General features: G+C 49.7%; 1 protein-coding gene across 5 annotated transcripts in view; it reads left to right on the top strand.

The window, feature by feature from the left end:
* Dock1 (dedicator of cytokinesis 1) overlaps nucleotides 1–18,844 on the top strand; it is a 461,323-nt gene that overhangs the window by 338,772 nt on the left and 103,707 nt on the right. For all 5 annotated transcript variants that reach the window (XR_013427043.1, XM_078024305.1, XM_078024303.1 and 2 more), the window contains exon 30: nucleotides 14,873–14,951. Coding sequence is in view for 4 of the 5 variants with exons in the window: in XM_078024305.1 (XP_077880431.1) it covers nucleotides 14,873–14,951 (79 nt within the window). In the remaining variant the exon portion in view is untranslated. The remainder of the gene's footprint in view (nucleotides 1–14,872; nucleotides 14,952–18,844) is intronic.

Below are 18,844 nucleotides of genomic sequence, written 5' to 3'. Positions count from 1 at the left end.
TTCCCTCTGCCAGAAGAAGTGCTGGGCTCCCCACGGCATTACCCTGGAATCCCTCTGTGGTGGTCTTGCATCCATTCCCAAGGATTGATTTGTTAACGGACTCAGACCAAGTTTCAAACGTCTGTCCCACATTTTACCCGACCTCAGGCCTCCCTGATGCCCAGATCCTTCTGGCTGGATGTGGGGCCTCAGCCCAGGAGGTGACATACTGACCACTCTCCTTGGCTGCACGTGGCTCCCGCCCGTCCTGCACCAGGCAGAAGGCGTCTCCCTCTCTGAGTCTCCTTCCTCTCACACCTGCCCAGAACTCAGCCCACCACTCCTTCTTGAGTGGCACAGTTCTTGGCACATGTGGGGTGCCCAATCTCCTTAAAGACTGAGTAGGGAAAGGGAGAGGCCAAGGGAGTTAGCACACCTACAATTGGCACACCCAGGGGCAAGATGGCAAACGGCAGCTCAGGGGCCAAGTCCAGCCACCCACCTGGTGTCTGTGGCCCACAAACACCTGTAGTAGAGTGGTTGTCACAGAAGCCAGGTGCCTGCAAAGCCTCTCCACTTACTGTCTGGCCCTTCACAAAAGAGTTTGTTGACCATGGCTGAGCCCTTCAGTATGGAAGGGCAGGGTCTGTTTGTCAACATGGTATGGTCAAGAATAATCCATACTCAATCACTCTGATATGGACTGGCAACTACCATGTGCAAAGCATGGCACAGCAGGTACAGAATGGTTTTCATGTGGACTCTGCCACCCTGGAGCCAGGTTGTGACCCAGAGGAAATAATGAGCAGTGTAACCTCGGTGGGAGAGAGGCACCTCTTGGTTCTGTGGGCTCACGCAGGTGTTATGGGTGCCAGAGGATTTTCTCACGTCAGTAGGGCCGGAAGAGGAAGATGCCCAGAGAGGTCCATGTCCTGATTCCCAGGTCTGCGAGCCATCATGCTGCATGGTCAGGGGTGTTAAGGTCACCAAAGACAGTGGGAAGCCTCTAGTAGTTCCTCTCCAAGAGGAGCACAACTCAGGCAGCCTGGGGAAGCCTGTTTTGGATGTCTAACCTGTAGAACTGTAAGGAGATAAATGCATCTAATGGAAATTTGTCATAGCAGCACAGGATTACAGCAGCACAGGATTCCAGCACACTCAGGAAAATCACTGGGTCCCTTCTGAATTTCCTACTTGAACAACACCAGGACTCTGTTTCTTCTTCTGAGCTGAGCCAGATCTGCTTGCTTCTCCCTGCCCCTGGCCTTCTCTCTTTCTCTTGAGGGCCAGGTAGGGGCCTGGGATTCCCTCAGAGTGGATTGGCACACAGCAGGACTACTGTCCTCCTCTGCCATGGTTTGACATGCGTGGATTTTGTCCTAAGCAGCAGTTTTCTGGAATTCTCACAGGCAATTCCCTGTGACTCTAAGCTTCTGAGGCTGCTTAGCACTTTAGTCACGTGACTCGACAGCCTGGAAGACAGAGAACGGGCCATATTGTCCCTTCAAGCCTGGCCCTTGGCCAGCCTTTGCTTTCCTTTGGCCCTCTGTCCCCATTTAGGGTGTCCGGCCGACTGCCTGGGCAGGGGTGTGGAGAATGGTGGGGAACAACATCAGCTATTAAGCCTTGCACCTGGTACAGACCATGTCCCCAGTCCTGGGTGCTGCCTGTGTTACCTGGTCACCCACTTTAGAGCCCAAGGGTCCGATCAGACCACTGGTTTTCACAGTCGCTCCCTTAGGTAGAGTCCTGTCCAAGTCCACCTTCTTCCCCGCTCCCCACCTTTGTGCCCTGTCAGGAGACAGAGCCTCGTGTATGTATGCCTGCCCTCCTTGGAGACCTGTGCCTGCTGGTGCCAACCCAGCACTGGGCACCCACTGGACCCCAGCCTGGCTGCATGGGAACAGTCAGTGCCAGCCCGTGGCTGACTCGCCTGGTGTGTGGGACAGCAGGCCTGGGAAGGCTGGGTCTCCGTCCACCTGTACAGAGAACAACAGCATCCCGTAGACTGGGGAGCTGAGAAACAGCAGAAAGTACCAGATCGAGGTGCGGCCAACTGGGTGTTCGGGTGGGGCTGCTTCTCCCTTGGTAGGTGATACCTTGCTGAGTCCTCACCTGGTGGAAGGGCGTGGGAGATTTCTCAGGATACTCCCCTCCTCCTGAGGGCTGCCCTCATGACCTAACCGCTTCCTGGGCCCCCTCCTAAAGCCATCACCTTGGGGGCAGGGCTTCAACATGAATTTGGGGGACACAAGCATGGTGCAGCGTCTTCCCGTGGCCTCTCTGCAGGGTGCCCTTAATAACTGCCCTGTACGGTCTCACTCAAGCTCTCCTTCCAGCCTCTCCGAAGGCCTGGGCTGCCCCTCCCCAGATGCCTCTGGTTCTTGAACAAAGTACGAGTGGTTTTTTCTCCCAGTTGTGCTGGGCAGAGGCAGGCAGTTAAATTGTGGCTCAGCAGTGTACCTTCTGGAAGCCCCTGACCCCCAGGAATACTGGTGATACACGGGCAGCTGGGAAGCTGGGCTGCGCCCGGGGGGCAGTGCTGGCCTTGGCACCCTCCTCCTCACATGTGGGACACTGAGCTGTGGTGCCAAGGAGGGCCTGGCGCTGGCTGATTTCTTCCTGTCACATGCTAGCCGGGTACCCTGGGTGGGGACCTCATGGTCCTCCTTCTCCTACCTGGAAACTGGGGAGGCTGATCGAGAGCTTGTGCGAGCCCCTGGCTGACGGGGATGGAGGGCTGCCCGAGGGGCACTTGCGCCTCTCCCGTGGCCCAGCCTTCCTCTTGCTGCTGGGCGGTGCCCTGTGACGTGGGCCACCACCTTGCCCCTGCATCTGGCTCCATGACTCCAGAGCGAGGTGTTGAGCAGAGGAGGCAGGAACGTGCAGGCGGCCACGGGCCCAGCTCTTCCTGCTCCTGCAGAGGGGCAGCCAGCTTAGCTGTGAGCTGGGTCCTCACTGGATCAAGGGACAGAAGGAAAGGGAAAGTATTCTCAAGGTCATGGAGAAGACGTGTGAGGCAGAGGCTGACTCACAGGAGCCCCTGTGGCAGGAGCAGTTAGCTTCCGGTGCCTTCCACCCTGGGCCTCACCTGTGGCCAAATCAGTGCACAAGCGCCCACCAGCCACGTCTCCTGGGAAACAGGGACCTTTGCTGTCACCTGCCCATTGTCTCATACTTGCTGTCCTTTAAAGCCTCCTGTCAATAATACAAGGCAGAAGCACCTAGAAAGTGGGTTTCAGAAGGGGCAGGAAGAAGACAGTCTGCGTGGGCCCACGGAAGTTCCCGGGCAGCGGTCCTTCTAAACCCTGCTGCAGAGGTGGGAGCGGAAGCCCTGCTCGGCCCCACATCAAGCCTGGTGGGGAGAGCCCTGCCTTGGTCTGACCCAAGGCTCTCTTCAGGTGGCTCCCCAGGATGCTGTGAGCTGCTGTCACGACTGGGTGCCCAGGGAGCTAGCTGCTCTCACCCCTTCACCACGGTTACGATGAAGCAGAGCTGCCGTCAAAGTCTGCTGCAGACACAGGCATTTTTTTAATATCTTTATTTTATTTATTTATTTAACATGTGGTGCTGAGAATCGAATCCAGTGCACGTTAGGTGAGGCTCTACCGTTGAGCCTCAGCCCCAGACCCAGACCCAGACACGGGCATTTTTGAAGAACGTTTCAGAGTCAGCACACACAGGGAGCTCTTGGGCCTCGCGAAGCCCAAGAGAGCTCTGGGCTGTGAGGTTTCTCTTTCCCACAAGTCTGATGTCAGCTGAGCTCTCACGAACATTAACCCCTTTGCCCACTGAGATCCTCCTGAGCGTCATCCGTAGCTCCCAACAGTGGCTGCCAGCTGTTGAACTGCTGGGGCTACCAGGTCTTTACAGACACTGCCCCATTCGATCCACTGCGAAGACAACAGTTCGGAGCTGTGATGAACGGGACCAGGGCTGCCCAGCCTGTCTTGAAAACACATCACTCTGCACATGTGAGTGTGGGCTCCTGTTCCTTCTGCACCTTTTTCTTACTTTCCCCGGAGCCTCTCCCACAGAGGCCCACAGGCCGGGGAGAGAGGAACTAAATGAGTCGTGGATGGCAGTTACTTAACACCAGGGAGGATGAGAGACTGTGGAGAATGGGCTGCTCCCAGACACTCTCAGGCCCCGAGGCCCCCGTGGGCAGAGGATCTTGTCCCAGCTGTTAGCCTGTGGCAGATGAGCCTCCAGCAAATTCCATTAGCTTGCTCAATGGTTGAGGTGCCCTGAGCAGGCCCGGAGAGCGCACCAGCATGGACTCCAGGCGCGGCTGGCACATGCTGAGTGTGACATGACTGGAAAGGAACACACTCCTCTGTCCCCGGTCTCCTTTGGGAGTCACTGTCTGAAGCTCCAGGGTTCACTCAGGGTCAGACTGGCTGGCAGGACTGTCTCAGCAAGTCTTCTTTATAGAGGATGCACATTGGGTGCTGTGGGGGTCAGACTAGCACAGTGGGTCCTCAGGGGATGCAGAGGATGTCAGGGCGTGTGCCACATGGCTGTCCTCTGGCCTGTGCAGAGTTATGGGAGGACAGCATTGTCAGCCAGGGGGCTCTGGGCGCGCGGCTGCCGTCCCGGCTGGTGTCTGTCTGTGCCTTGGTGCTCATTTAGTAAGGCCTTGCCTCTTCCTAAAACACATCTGAGCAGCCTGGTGCTTTGAGGAGCAAAGGTCAGACGTTGATTCCCAGGTTTATTTGTTTAAATGGAGCTGAGCCGCACTGATGGTGCAGATACGGACAGAGACCACGGCTCCAACTGCCGCAGCCTCCCGAAGCTGCCCTATGTCCTTTGCTTCTCGTGCTTTTCTGTTTTATTATGATAAAATATATATGCCATAAAATGTGCCCTTCTGACAGTTTACTAGTGTACAGTTCAGCGGCATTGATGTCACCCACAATGTCGTGCAACCATCCCCACTATTTATTTCCAAATCGTTTCATCGCCCTGAACGGAGAACCGTAACCCCCCTCCCTGACTCTTGCCCCCGTTCCCACGAGTCTGGAACTTGGAAAACAGATGATGCCCACTATTATTCCTGGCAGGCAGATCCTCCAGGTGGTCCTTGAGACACCCACCCGGGAACAACAGGGGAGCTGTGGGGAAGGAGGGTCTTGGACAGGCAGGCGCTGGGTGAGGGTGGTGTGATCTTGGGTGGGCCAGGACCCTCCTGCCCCCTCCAGCAGAGAGACTTCTCCTTCCCTGGGTGCTGGGACCTGCTGGCGAGTTTGTCTTGGAGACTTTTGTCCTGTGATCCAGGGTGCCTCGAAATCCACCAACGCTTCAACAACTTGTGGAGTCGACACAGGTGAACAGGGCAGGGTTGGGGAGGCAGAGGAAGGGGTAGAGGACAGGAAGTTTTGAGGTATCTGCACCTGTGCTAATTAACAGATGCATGGCTTCACACAGTGACCATTTTTGTGGGTGAGGGCATTTAGCCCTACTGTCCTTTACATCTCAAGAGTGCCGTCTCCCATTTGCCGGTGTCACTTGTGTACAATGTCTCTCCCGTAGGGTGTTCCTCCTGGTGAACCATAACTATGTCCCAGGACCGGTGTCTCTGTATTCCCCCCTTGCAACTCCTGCACCTCTGGGAGCCCCCATTCGCCCCTGCTTCCACCAGCCCAACTTTTCTAGATTACTCACGAGCAAGACCAACTGGTATTTTTCTTTCTGGGTCTGACTTATTTTCACTTGGCCTGAAGTCCTCCAGGGTCACCTGTGGTAGAGACGGCAAGATTTGGTCCCTTCCCGTGGCTGACTAGAATTCCACTGTGTGTGTCTACCACACCTGTGTCCATCATCGACGGACATCCCAGTTAATTCTGTGCCTGGGCTATTGTGACTGTTGCTGCAGAAAACATAGGAGAGCAGATACCATTCTGACATTGATTTCTTTTCCTGTGGATAGACCCAGGGATGGGGTTGCTGCATCGCACAGCACTTCTATTCTTAACTTTTTGAGGAATCTCCCTACTGTTTCCAATAACAGTTATACAAATTTACATTTCCACTAACAGTGTAGAGGGTTCCCTGGGTAGCCCGTGTCTTTCCTCTTGCCCAGCATGGACATTCTGACTAGAGTGAGGTGATTTCTCACTGATGTTTTGATGTGCCCCTTACTGGCAATTAGTGTGTTTGCCTGTTGGCTACTTCTGTGTCTTCTTTTGAGAAGTTTCTGTTCAGGTCTTTTGCCCATCATTTTTTTAAAACATTTTTTTGGTTGTAGATGGACGCGTACCTTTATTTACATTCGTGTGGTGTTGAGGATCAAACCCAGTGCCCCATGCATGCCTGGCGAGCACTCTACCACTGAGCCACAGCCCAGCCCCTTTGCCCATCTTTTAATCAGGCTTTGGTTTGGTTTGGTTTTTTGCTTCAGAGGATGTTAGGCCCAAATTGGCAGAGGTATAGTCTGCAAGTTCTTGCTCCCAATCTGTAGGTTCTTTTGGAGAAAATATTTGCAGATTGTGGGTTTTGAAACATGGTGCTAAAATGAGATTGGCTGAAGCACGCTTAGGGCCTGGTGCTGCAAGCACAGGGGACCCACCTCCCTTGCTCTCTGAGTAGGTTCATCCCAACACTCAGCACCTCCATTTCAGGGCTCCAAATGGGCCATTATCACCCCTAGATTTTGGAAGTGGCTTTTTAAAGCTTTTTTGGTCCATAAGTTTTATTTTTTTAAAACCATCAACCCACCCCCCAACCACCACCAAAAAAAAAAAAAAAAAGATGGAAGAGGGCAATTATAATTGAATCACAGCTTTTCAGGGGTTGGCAAAACATTCTTTAAAGTGCCCACAGGCTCAACACTGCTGCTGCTAGAGTGGGAAGCTGTGGACACACCTCCGTGAGTGGGTGTGGCCATCACTGTGTCCTGATGAGACTCTGCATGGTTTCACCCACCTCGGGATGGATGCTGCTCAAACAGAGAGGGGAATAGTGCCGATGAGGATAACATGGAGACGTTGGTGGGCATGTAAAGTGCTGTATCTGCCATGGAGAACAGTGTGGCAGTTCCCTAAAAACAGAACTGCTGTGTGATCTGTCAGTCCATTTCCTGGTGTACGCCCCAAAGAGCTGAATTCAGAGGCTTGAAGAGATGTTCGCGTGAACGTGGCGTGCTCTATACAGGCACCAAAATATTGTTCATCCTCATCGAGGGAGGAAATTCCAACACGAGCACCAACATGAATGAAATTGATGATATTTTGCTAAGTGAAATAAACACTCACAAAAGGATAAATGCTGTTATGATTCCACTCATATTTGGTACCCTGAGTTGTCGGATTCTCTTAGACAGAAAGGGGAATGGTGGTTGCAGGGTTGGGGCAGGGGAGAGTGTGTGGGCCTTACTTTGGTCAGATGCAGGCTCCTGAGGGTGGTGGCGGTGACTGTGCTGATGCCACTCAAGTATGCACTTAAAAGCCTACCTGGTGCCCTTGATGTTACAGCTGTCTGTTCATTCACAAAAAACACGGTCTTTGACCAAGCCCTGCTTTGCAATGGGAAGAGTTATTGTAGCCAGTGTTGGAAACACAGTTCCAACCAGAGAGCCTTGACCTGTCTGATTCCTTGGAGATGTTGTGGACAACACAGAACCAGGAGACAACAAAATGATTGGCAGTTGCCAGGGGAGGGTGGGTGATCAGGGGGACACAGGATATTTTAGGGCACTGACATGATACTATAATGGGGGACACATGTTGTTCTTCATTGTCTGACCTGTGGGATGCCTGAGACCAGAAGTGAGCCCTAAGGTAAACTAGGGTGTCAGGGCTGGTCCACTGGTTGTCACGAACGTGACCCTCTGCTGGTGATGTTGATAGTGAGGGAGGCCATGCACCTGGTGTGTCTCAGTGAGTTCGCCCACCCTGTGCTCTCTGCTCAGTGGTGCTGGGACCCAAAGCTGCTGTACAAAATGAAGTATTTAAATAGTGGTGGTGATATGGGAGGAGCAGGGCACTGCCCCCAGGCGACAGTCTTGGGTGGAACTTGGCGGCTGCCGAAGCCTGGTGAGGGTCTCTTATCCTGCTCTCTACTTTGTCCATGCTGGCAAGTACCTTGAGTGGAGAGGAAAAGCAACATGATCACAGGATTGACTTGGATCGTGCTGACCTCATGGACTGAGGATCCTAGGGAGGGCAGCGTGATGGTGTGGGATGTGGCCTGGGCCGGGCCTGCCCTGCCCTTCCGGGACCAGGAACTTCTCAGCCTCAGTTTCCTGGTTTGTACAACATCGGGTGATCCACACCGAGGTCCTGTGAGCACCAAACATGGTTCATGTGAACGAGGCCACAGCACCGTCACAGGAGCTGCCAGTGCACCTGGAACCATCTGGTTGCATGGGCCAGGGGGGTCGCCTGAGAGAGCAAATGGGGCCCAGTGGTAGGGTCTGGCCACTCCTGGGATTGCTGCCTTTGGCCCCGAGGATTTCGTGACCACATGTGCTTTTCAGTGAGAACGGGGACAGAATGTGTGCGGGTCTGCAGAGCAGGAGCCAGATGAGCAGACCAGGCCTGTTACCTCTGTCCCTGGGTTGGGACCCTGCTATGGGGGCCCAGCCAGAGTGCAGAGCGAGTCTTCCTTGGAGTCTCTATGGTCCTGTCCACCTCGCAGCCCAGTCTGCTTCCTCCAGGGCTAGTGGGCAGAAATGCTCAAGGCAGTCTGGGGTTTAGTTAAGAGCTTGATGGATGTTTAAGCCTTTATTGATCTGAAAAAGAAATCGAGAAGTCTTGGACGAAAAGAACTCTTGCTAGTGCAGAGAGCAAAGTAGCAATCTAGTCTTTTGGCTTTGGGGCTTTCTGACCATAAGCAACCTCTGCTTTGGAGGCCCCAGGCCACCCCAGCCCCTCTGCCCACCCACAAATGCATGCAGACTGTGCCCCACATTGCCGGTCACTCCATAACCTTCTAGTGTGATTCCCAGAAAGTTCTGGTGACACCGGCCTTCCCACTCTTTCCCAAGCCCTGAGAACACAAGGCCGTTCCCCAGGGCCCAGCTTCTGTGTGTTCATTACACACACACACACCCCCCCCCCGGCCCCATGCCAGGAGTCTTTCTCCCAAGTCACCTCTGTGCGTGTGGCTTCGGTTTCCCAGCCGAGGTCCCACGATGGCAGCTGCTGACTCTCTAGTCACTGCCTTGATGACAGAGCCACCCTGTCAAGCGTGGGCTGTGCAAGAGGACCCATCAGCCAAAATACAGCATCCCTCTCCCTCCTCCCCTTTGAGTGATGATCTCTGCGTCTTTTTTATCTCTTCACCTCAAGTCGCCTGCGATTCCCAGCATTCCTGAATTATGCAGAAATCATTTTAAGGCAAATTTCCAGCTACTACTACTTGACTCATTGTCCTGCAGGGATGAAATCTGTCACTTTTAATTTGTTTCCTTTTCTCCGCCCATTTTGGGCAAAACATTTTTGTTAAAGGATGCATTTTTTCCCCCAAAGGGAGTTGTTTTAACGCCAGAAGTATTTAAATGCCCTCATATTGAACTGTACAATCTAATTATATAACTTAAAGTAAGTTTAGGGAAGGAATAAACAAAACCCCACAGCGTCACAATTTGAGAAATGGAGCTTTGTATATTCCAGTGGAAATCCAATGTCTTTCTCCATATTTTTTCCTCTTTAGTAATGAGGCACCTCATCTTGAGTTTTATTGGCAGCAAACACTGGGTAACAGAGATTCTAGAAATGCCTGAGGCTCTGTCATAATAGTCATTTTAGTGCCTGTGATGGTGCCAGGAGCTGGTAATAGTCAAATTGGTTTCTGATTACTTTCCACTTGCTAAGTTCCCCTCTTCTCAATTAACACATAATTATTTAGGACTGTGCTGCTGATGGTGCTCCACATCTCGCCTCCCAGCAGGCAGCCTTTGAGATGGTCTCCTGCCAGAGCCACAGGCAGCCCCTGGCCCTTTTTGTGCAAGACAGGGTGTCATGTGGACTGAGAAGCCAGGCTGGCTGGACGCCCCCCAGAGACATCACAACCCAAGAGGCTTCACACGTGCCCAGCGTCTCCTGCAGGCGCAGCCTTCCCAGTCCCCCCCCTCCAGTCCCCAAGGCAGCAGAGTGCAGAAGTCATCAGACACGTCTTTCCCTCATATCAATGGGACTTAAAATTCTGTGAAGTGTCCTTGGAGATCATAGCGTTCTGAGACTTGTATGATGTGGTCATATCTCTTTCTCACCTCGGTCTCCAAGTTAAGAACAAAACCAAGCCTATGGATTCAAGGTTCCGGGAACTTGGAGGTGCCACAGCTGTGTGGCCTTCTCTCTGGTGGAACGTATGAAAATCTCAAGTACTTGAGTCACTTCTTCGTTTATTGTAACATTTATTTTAAAGTGACAAATACTGATGGTATACGTTAGGGGTACCCTGTCTGGTGTATGCAGACCTGTGTGTCAGTTAAGTCAGGATGACAGACACACCCGTCACACCTCACATGAGGATCACATGTTCCCGGTACTGAGCAACTTACTGAAGGTCGTGTGGCCCAGCGTCTACGTGAACCTGAAGCCTTTGGCTGGCAGATGGAACGGGACAAAGACTTCAGTTGTATACATGCGTATGTGTGCCGCCTACACTTAAACTCACGTGTGACATGTCAGGACTTAACTGTGTGTTGTTTCAAGTGGAGCTCACCAGGGTTAAATGTCCAGGGTGAAAGAGAAGGAAGACAGGAAAACTTCCCGGATTGGTTTGTTCATTTGTTTGGTGAATTGTCTGGTCCTGGGAATGAACTGCCTCCATTTACCACTGGCCCCAAACTGTTAAAAGTGGGTCATGCTAGGATAAGCATGCTGCTTCTGACTCCCTGGACACAGGGGTTACCGAGAACAGGGACGAATAAAATCGACTGGATTGAGGCTCAGTGGTAGAGTTCTTCCCTAATGCACTAGAGGCCCTGGGCTCATCCCCAGCACCACCAAAAAAAAAAAAAAAAAAAAAAAAGAAAGAAAGAAAAATAGAATAATAGAATAAAAATAAGACTTACAGGCTTCTTGCCTTGTGGCATTTTGGACCTTCTTAGGATGACATAATTTGCCCTTGATTCTCTCTGTATTATTTATCTGTAGGTTTGATTTTATCTTCCAAAATTTTAGATTATAAATAAATCCTTCCTTAGATTAAAAATGATTGAAAAGAACTCTATTAAATGCAGGCTTACCCTGTTTTTAATCATTTGGGACAGTGTCCTTGACAACATTAAAATTTTCATACCATCGGCTTTGTTTCTCAGAAGTTTCCTAATTCTCCTGGCTCAGGATGAGACAGACCTTGTTTAGTGATTGATCTCTTCCCCTGAAGTGGAAGCAGCTCTTGCCTTTCCAGTTCCCTGGTCTCTGCAAACACCTCTCCCGTTCCCTGGGTAGTGCCCAGCCTGGCCTCTTTGTGACCTGAGGCTTCCCCACTACACAGTTGAGTGGGGAGAACAGACGCTGTGCCGGGCGGAGGACTCCACCTCTTCACTGGAGCAAGCTCAGGGTGTTTTTGATTGTTTCTGTTTTGTTCTTTTGGAGGAAAGTCCTGGACTCACACCTTGGCTCAGAGAGATCTATTAGCACATCATAAACTAGTGGCTCCTTCAAGCAGGGCCTTCTAGAATATGTGCGATGGCAGGAGGTTCTTGTAGGCATACTGGGGGACCCTGATATGTCAGAGACAAGGTTCTTGCCATCAAGGAACAATCACCAGAGAGGAGAAAGGAATGAAGGCAGTCAAGAGGAGAAGGGGGACAACACCCAGCCATCCCTGCAAATGCCTAATGAGAACGGGAGTAACCGGAACCTGAAAGGAGTGGAGCCCTGCCACCGGCCACCAAAGGTCTTCATGAAATTCAAGGACTCTGGGAGAGCAAGAGGCTACGGAAGGAACACTCTGGCCTCCCTGAGCCCCCCAGCTGGGTCAGAGTCTGACCAGCTCACCCATCTGGTCATTCTTGCATGCATTCCTGGGACAGTTACCTAGTGAGCATATCCACGTGCCAGGTGCTGAGTAGACACGGGGTCCTCAGAGCACTAGTAGGTGTATCCACTGCCTTTGAGATTGCTGTCATTTATACCTGGTCTGGAGGACTTCCTAACCCTGGGCCAACTCCCCCAGTGTCTGGCATAAATAGAGCTGCATCAGGGACTGAGAGGCAAGCCCACTACACCCACCGTCCCTCCACCTGACTCCCTGAAAAACAGTGGCCGTCTTGCCTTGCGGACGGAGTCCAGCGCAGCCCTTGGTTCTGTCTGGAGAGGTATCCTGCCCTCAGTCCAGGTTCATGGCTCGCCTGTGATCCTCCTCCTGCTCCTCTGCTACTGAAGGCGATCGTTATGCTAAGATTCTAATGGGATTTCCTTATTTATGCTCCCCAGTTTGACATTTATTAGAAGTAACTTATTAATCACATTGGATAATAGATATTCTTACCTAAAAGTCTCTGTTTATGTTTCTTTTTGCCTAGTTAGCTAATTGATTTATCTTCAAATGGTCTCGAGAACGTGGCTAGGTTTTTCATCCCAGCGAGTGTGAAATGGAAGATGTTGTTTGTGTTTGTTCTGGATGGTTCTAGCAAGTGACACCACCCTTCCTGCACTGAGCCTGAGCTTCCTCTGATCTTTATTTACTGCCCTGATTATGGTTTTCATGCCATCTCTCCTTTAGTTTTCCTCATAGAACTTACCTTCTGTATTATTTTCTCTCTCCGTGCTTTTTAAAAAATTTATATTAGAATCTATCTCTCCACACTGCTCTTTTACAGTTGATGGTTCATTAAAAAGTTTTTGTTCCGGCTTTATATCATTTCAGCATGATATTTTTTTTTATATATAAAAAGAAAAAAAAACATTTTAAGAAATATCTTTATTTAGCTAACTGGAATTGTTTCAAAGCTTAATTAGAAGTACCATATTGCAACTATTTGGGTGCTATCTTGAGGCAAAATAATTACCGTATAATAATAATGCATGTTCTAGTAAACTTGTCATTACTGTCATAGAGAGCTGGAGATGGTGTCTTCTTTGAGTTCATAGGGACCCTGTTCTAAAGCTGAAGGAAAAAATTAAGGGAAAAAATGTCATGGTCTGTGCTTTTGAGCTTGGGAGCCTACCCTGGGGTTCGGGAAGCTGCTGCCCAGGGCATGGTCTGTGATTCCCAGGGTCAATATAGTGTGCATCCCCAGTGGCCATCTGCATACAAGTGCTGAGCATCAGGTGGGCAGGATGGCCCATCTTCTCTTTAGCCTCATGTCTTTGCTCTAAGGACTGAACGTGGGGCAGCAGACCCCAGTCCAAGACCAAGCACCAACCAGACTTCCCAGGCCTCCTGTGCACATGAGGCAAGTCCTGTTTTCTGAAATGTTTTCCCTGGGTTCTACACAAATTTGTCAGGATGCCCAAATGTAGTATTTTCAGTTTATTTTTTTTTTTAAAGGCAATTACAAATTTCAGCCACAAGAGCTATTTTTCAAATTTAACTGGGCATTCTCTATTTGCAAAATCTGGCAGCCCTGGAGCTGATGGGTGCTGCTGCCCAGCTGGGCACTGGGTGATGGACAAGGCAGTGATCCCCACAGCCCTCCATTAACAGCTACTTAAAGACACTCAGTCTTCCATTCCGGCTGTATTTTAACATCCCCAGGGAAGAGCCCAGATCAGTCTGTCTGAAGCTTTCTTCCATGACTGAGAGCAAGCTGGGGGGTCCCTGTGGCACACCCGTGTGGGCCCTCCCTCCAGCTGATAGGCTGCTTGTGGAAATGGTGTCTGCATGTCCCCTTTCTCAGAGCTGCAGGCAGGATGAGTGGGAGAGACACTGTGGGGCAGTATGCACTGGGCGAGGTGGGGTGGCACCGCTTCCTCCCTCCTCCCACGCACACTGGCCTTGAACACCTCTGGGATGGCAAGGGCAGGGCACTTCTCCAAGAGAGCTGAGCTAAAGAGAGAGAGAATGCTGTCAGAGAGCAGCAGGTGGTAGTAAGTAACCTAGATCTGCCTTCCACTCTGGCTGCTTCCTGCTGTCTGAATGGAGCAGTGTAATTAAGTTCATTATCTGTGACCTGATGCCAGTTCCTCCTGCAGCCTCCTCTTTGCAGGGGGAGAGGGCCCTTTGCAAAGAAGGAGCTGGTCGAAGCTTTGTGTCAACACCTTTGAGGGTTGTAAAACAAATCTACTGAATGGGTGAGCTTGGGAAACACAGTACTCTGCTGTCACTGGGGACAGCCCAAATTGCAAATCTCACCACAGGAAAGACAACGCCAAGGAACTGAAGACTGTGCTTAGAATGGAATATTATTAATGATTCAAGGAATTGAAATCCCAGTGAAAATTCTTATCAAATAACTTCTCTATCCACTAAAAATTTTTCATTTTAACATGTAAAGAGGGTCCAAATTAGCCTGTGGCTCATGGGGCAGACGATACTGAAACCAGCTGTACATCCAACACAGTGGTGCTGCACCAAACCCATTCCTAGCCTGCTTGTGTGTATGCTGACAGCACTTTCAAATTTATGGCTTTAAAAAGCCAGCTAAGCAAAGATCATTTAATAATAAAATATTAAGGCATTGCAACTCCAAGAAAGGATTTTATTTGCACCTTTTTTTTAATTAGATTTTTTTCCAGTAATACTTCTCAAATGTTACTTTCAGAGCTGTTATTTTGGTGTTTCCTTCATTCTGCATGTTCTAATTTCCTTGATTAAATTTGGAGAACATCTGCATAGAATTCTGTGAGCTTTTCATTGGCCAAACCTCCCAGCTTTGCACAGGACTTGGAGGCTTCACATCCCAGACAGTCTGGGGTAGTGTCTAATTGAAATGCCAAGCCCACAGAGGTGCCAGAGCCTGAGTGTGTAATTATGTAATTTTCTCTTGATCTTTCAGAGTCTTCCTGCGAGCGATTAATCAGTATGCAGATATGCTGAACAAGAAATTTCTGGACCAAGCCAACTTTGAGCTACAGGTAAGAGAAGAGGCAGACGCGACGTTTGCCGAGGAATCGTGTTAAAACAAATGGCTGATGGGCGCTCTGTGGTTTATATTCCTAATCCTTGAACTTAATTGGTCTCCATCCGAGGTGTGGAAATGAAATTTACAGTATGTACTATTGCAGCTGGAGGAACGAAATGACGCCTCCAGGGCGTTTGCTCAATTTAGCAAGTTAGGAGATGGAGTTGTTTCAGAGAGAATCAGAGTGACAAGGAGGAACTCTCCGTGCAGGAGGCCGGAGCCTCAGTGTGTGGCTGCCAAGATCTCTCTGCCTGTCCTGAGGCGCAGAAGAGGGATCCGCACTCAGCTTGCTGTAGAGCTGTGTTCCCCTGATACTGTCTCCTGGCTTTGTGCCAGCTATGTCCCCAGCCCCAGGGTTGTCATCACCTGGTCCACCAATTTCAGAAAGATCTCATTAGTGCACTGCTTGTGTGTGTGTGGGGGGTGGGGGGGGGGCATGCGTATGGTGTATGCACCATCAGGGTGGCACAGTGCCCTACCGTGCATCTGGGATGAGTGGCTCTCAATCCCGTCGCACTCCAGATGTGTTTTTGTTAATGGTGATTTTATTTCTCATTATTACCTAAAATATTTTCCAAAAGTCTGCAAATAAAAAAGAATACAAATGGAATTTTTATTTTCTGGGTAGGATTGCTCACTGAGAAGGACCCTGAAAAAAAAAATGTATATACTCTCAGCAGCTAATCCAAAAATGTGTCATCAGATAATAGAAATTAGACACCTGTGACCTCTCCCGTACATCCAGCCTCCAGAAAATGCACAGCTCACGAGATACATAGTGTTTTAGGTGAAGTTCGGGGGCATGTACACTTTATTTCTTTTATAGTTTTTTAATTTTAAATTTCTAATCTATCAGGCTTATACAATATCATAGTCATAATATACCAGGTAACAATGTGACTTTTATAATTTTTAATTTTTTATCATCTTCCTGCTGATGCTTGTTTTCGCCTCATAGACACAGACATGTCCTGTGTGGCAGCCATGCACGGGCAGTGCCTGGGGTTTACTGGGAAGTTCCTCTTGCCCCTTACAGCTCTCATCCCTGCTCTGGAATAGCAGCTGTGACTAATTGCCGCGTGCTCTCCCTGACCCTTCATGTGCTTCTGAAGTCCCCGACCTGTGGCCTGTTGCTTTTAACATGAATTAGTTCCTATTTTGTGTCTGCAGTCTAGTCATATTCTGCAATACAATGTATAGCACTCACCCAGCATTTCTATGCTGACTACCTAGAAGCTGCTTCCAGTTTATCACCACCCTAGACCTGCTGCCCCGAGTTGTGAGACCTGGGTGTCACCGTGCAGGCGTGGGCGTAGATAGGTTAATGGCCAGGTGGGCTAGGAAGGTTTAAGCCCGATGGAAGAGATGAGCCGCTCTCCCAAAATGCCGTAGCCCTTTGCAATCGCCCCAGTATTCTTTGACAGCAGCAGAATCTTCTCTAGCACCAACTTCTTTTATATTGTTGATTTTTGTTTTATTAGCATTTTCCCAAGGACTAGTTAGCTTGAGAATACCGTCCATCTACAGAATTTCAACTGCGAACTGTCTAATCATCTCCTCTGCTTATTTTTCTGTTGGGCTGTGTGTGTGTGTGTGTGTGTGTGTGTGTGTGTGTGTGTGTAGATACACACATCTCTATATAGATATGTATGTGGGTATATTGATCTATACATCTATCTATATGCATACATATATATATACAATGTTGGAGTCCTTGATATAACCTGGTTATGGGTTTAAGCTTCTGCTTAAGAATACTTAGTTTGTCTCTGTTCAAATCTGACATTTGTTTCACAGCTATTTGGTTTTGTTTTGCTTGGCAAATCCTTGCTGCTTGTTATTTTATTTTTGGTGGGGGGTACCCAAGATTGAACTCAGGGGCACTCGGCCACTGGGCCACATCCCCAGCTATATTTTGTATTTTATTTAGAGTCAGGGTCTCACTGAGTTGCTTAGCACCTTGCTGTTGCAGAGGCTGGCTTCAGAGTTGTCAGCCCCTTCCCACTGTCTTAGCTTTCCGAGGGTGCTCCATCTGGGCTTGAGACAGCTAGCTCAGGGTGAGGCTCTGACGTCACTCTGCTCCACGTATCATGATGGCTCAAGGCCCTGGAGAGCATGGCTGCACACACATGCCTGAAAGCTCCTCTTGCTGTGTACCTGCCTCTCTAGGCCCCGCCAGTGGAGCCTGTTCTTTCCGACTCATTTTCTAATGCAAAATTATCTTGGCTATTTTTGTGCATTTCCTCTTCCCTATGACGTTCAAAATCAGCTAGTTAGATTTCTATTTTAAATACACATTGCTTGGATTTTAACTGGGAATTCTGCTGAACTTATAAATAAACTTGGGTTGGGGACTTCACCCTACATGTGTTTTCCTAACCCCTATTGGAATATGTGTGACGGTATTTATGTCCTTCATGAGGTTTTTGGATTCGATCTGGACTGGCCTTGTGCATGGCAGGCTGGTGGATTCCTGTGTGTTGCAGTCATGGTTGTTGGGAGGGGTCCTTCTTCCCAGAACGTCAGTAACAATGTACTTTATATTGCTACATGAGTTTGGCCCCTGGATTCTCAGCCTGAACCCCAACACACTAAAAGCCATGTGCTCTTTAGGTTCAGCATGGAGTCTGCACCTTGGCAGATGTGACAAACCTGACTCTTGTTTTGGGGAGTCATGGTGATATACCATGAATGCTTCTGGCTCCACAGTAGTCCTGGTCCTTAGAAGAAAATGAGTGAGGAGCTAGTGACACTGTCATTTAAAAAGAAACGCCTGTGTTGGTGCATTGTCTTTAAATGCATAAGATCTGACATTTCATGAATTCTGGGACCATGCACACAGCGGGCCTGTCCTGCAGAGGTGCAGACTGTGGTTCTCAGCATGCAGCTGATGATGGCCAGGGTCCTTGGAGTGCTATGGAAGGAGGACATAGGTGGGAGGGGTCATTTTGAAAACAAAAGAAAAGGAACAACTGGGGAGGGGTCCTTCTTCCCAGAGCATCAGTGACAATGTACTTTAGATTGCTGCCTGAGTTTGGTCCCCTGGATTCTCAGCCTGAACCCCAACACATTAAAATCCATGTGCTCGTTTGTGGGTGGGAGCCCCCCTGCTATAAGAAGAGGCCAGAGCAGCAGGGCCCTTCTGGCAGTGAAGATGCACGGGCTGTGAGGCCAGGGTACCTGCCCAGGGTCACATGTGACCTGCAGCTTTGGGCATATCTGCAGCCCCCTGTGGGGCAGGACAGGCTATGGCTCCTGGGCCCTGTGGCAATCGAAGGCATAGATGTGCTACCATAGAAGGTGCCCATTCCCAGGCAGGGTCCAGCAAATGGAGCCCACACTCTCCAAGCCTATGAGTGCCCCTAAATGTCCATGCCCCTCACAGGTAACTAAAACCACAGTCCATCCATACTTACTTCAATATGACTCTGAAACTCATTTGATTACAGTCCTGGTTGTAGATGAATTTCTTCTAAATACTGTCTTTAAATCACATCCATAAATCCTCAGAATATAAAGTGTTTGATCTTTTTACAAGTTTTCCTTAATTGTTGAGTATATGAATAATGTTTTTTGACATAATAAAAAAAATCAGAAGGACTGGGGCACGGGTCATGCATTCCTAGCATGCCTAAGACCCTGCATTCCATCCCCAGCACTGAAAAAAACTGAGTCATGACTTATCATGCTCTTCTTCCACCAGGAGCACCAAGATGTGATGATAATAGGAGCCAAGTGTTCCTTACAGGCTCCACAGCATTGCCCCTGTCTGCACCTCTGTACACTTCAGGCCTTTGATGGTGCCTCCCATAAGCCAAAGGAATTCCCAACCCACCAGGACAGTGA

Source organism: Ictidomys tridecemlineatus, chromosome 1 (genome assembly GCF_052094955.1).
Source record: "Ictidomys tridecemlineatus isolate mIctTri1 chromosome 1, mIctTri1.hap1, whole genome shotgun sequence".
Classification (NCBI taxonomy): domain Eukaryota; kingdom Metazoa; phylum Chordata; class Mammalia; order Rodentia; family Sciuridae; genus Ictidomys; species Ictidomys tridecemlineatus.
This window is presented reverse-complemented; position numbering and strand designations above follow the sequence as displayed.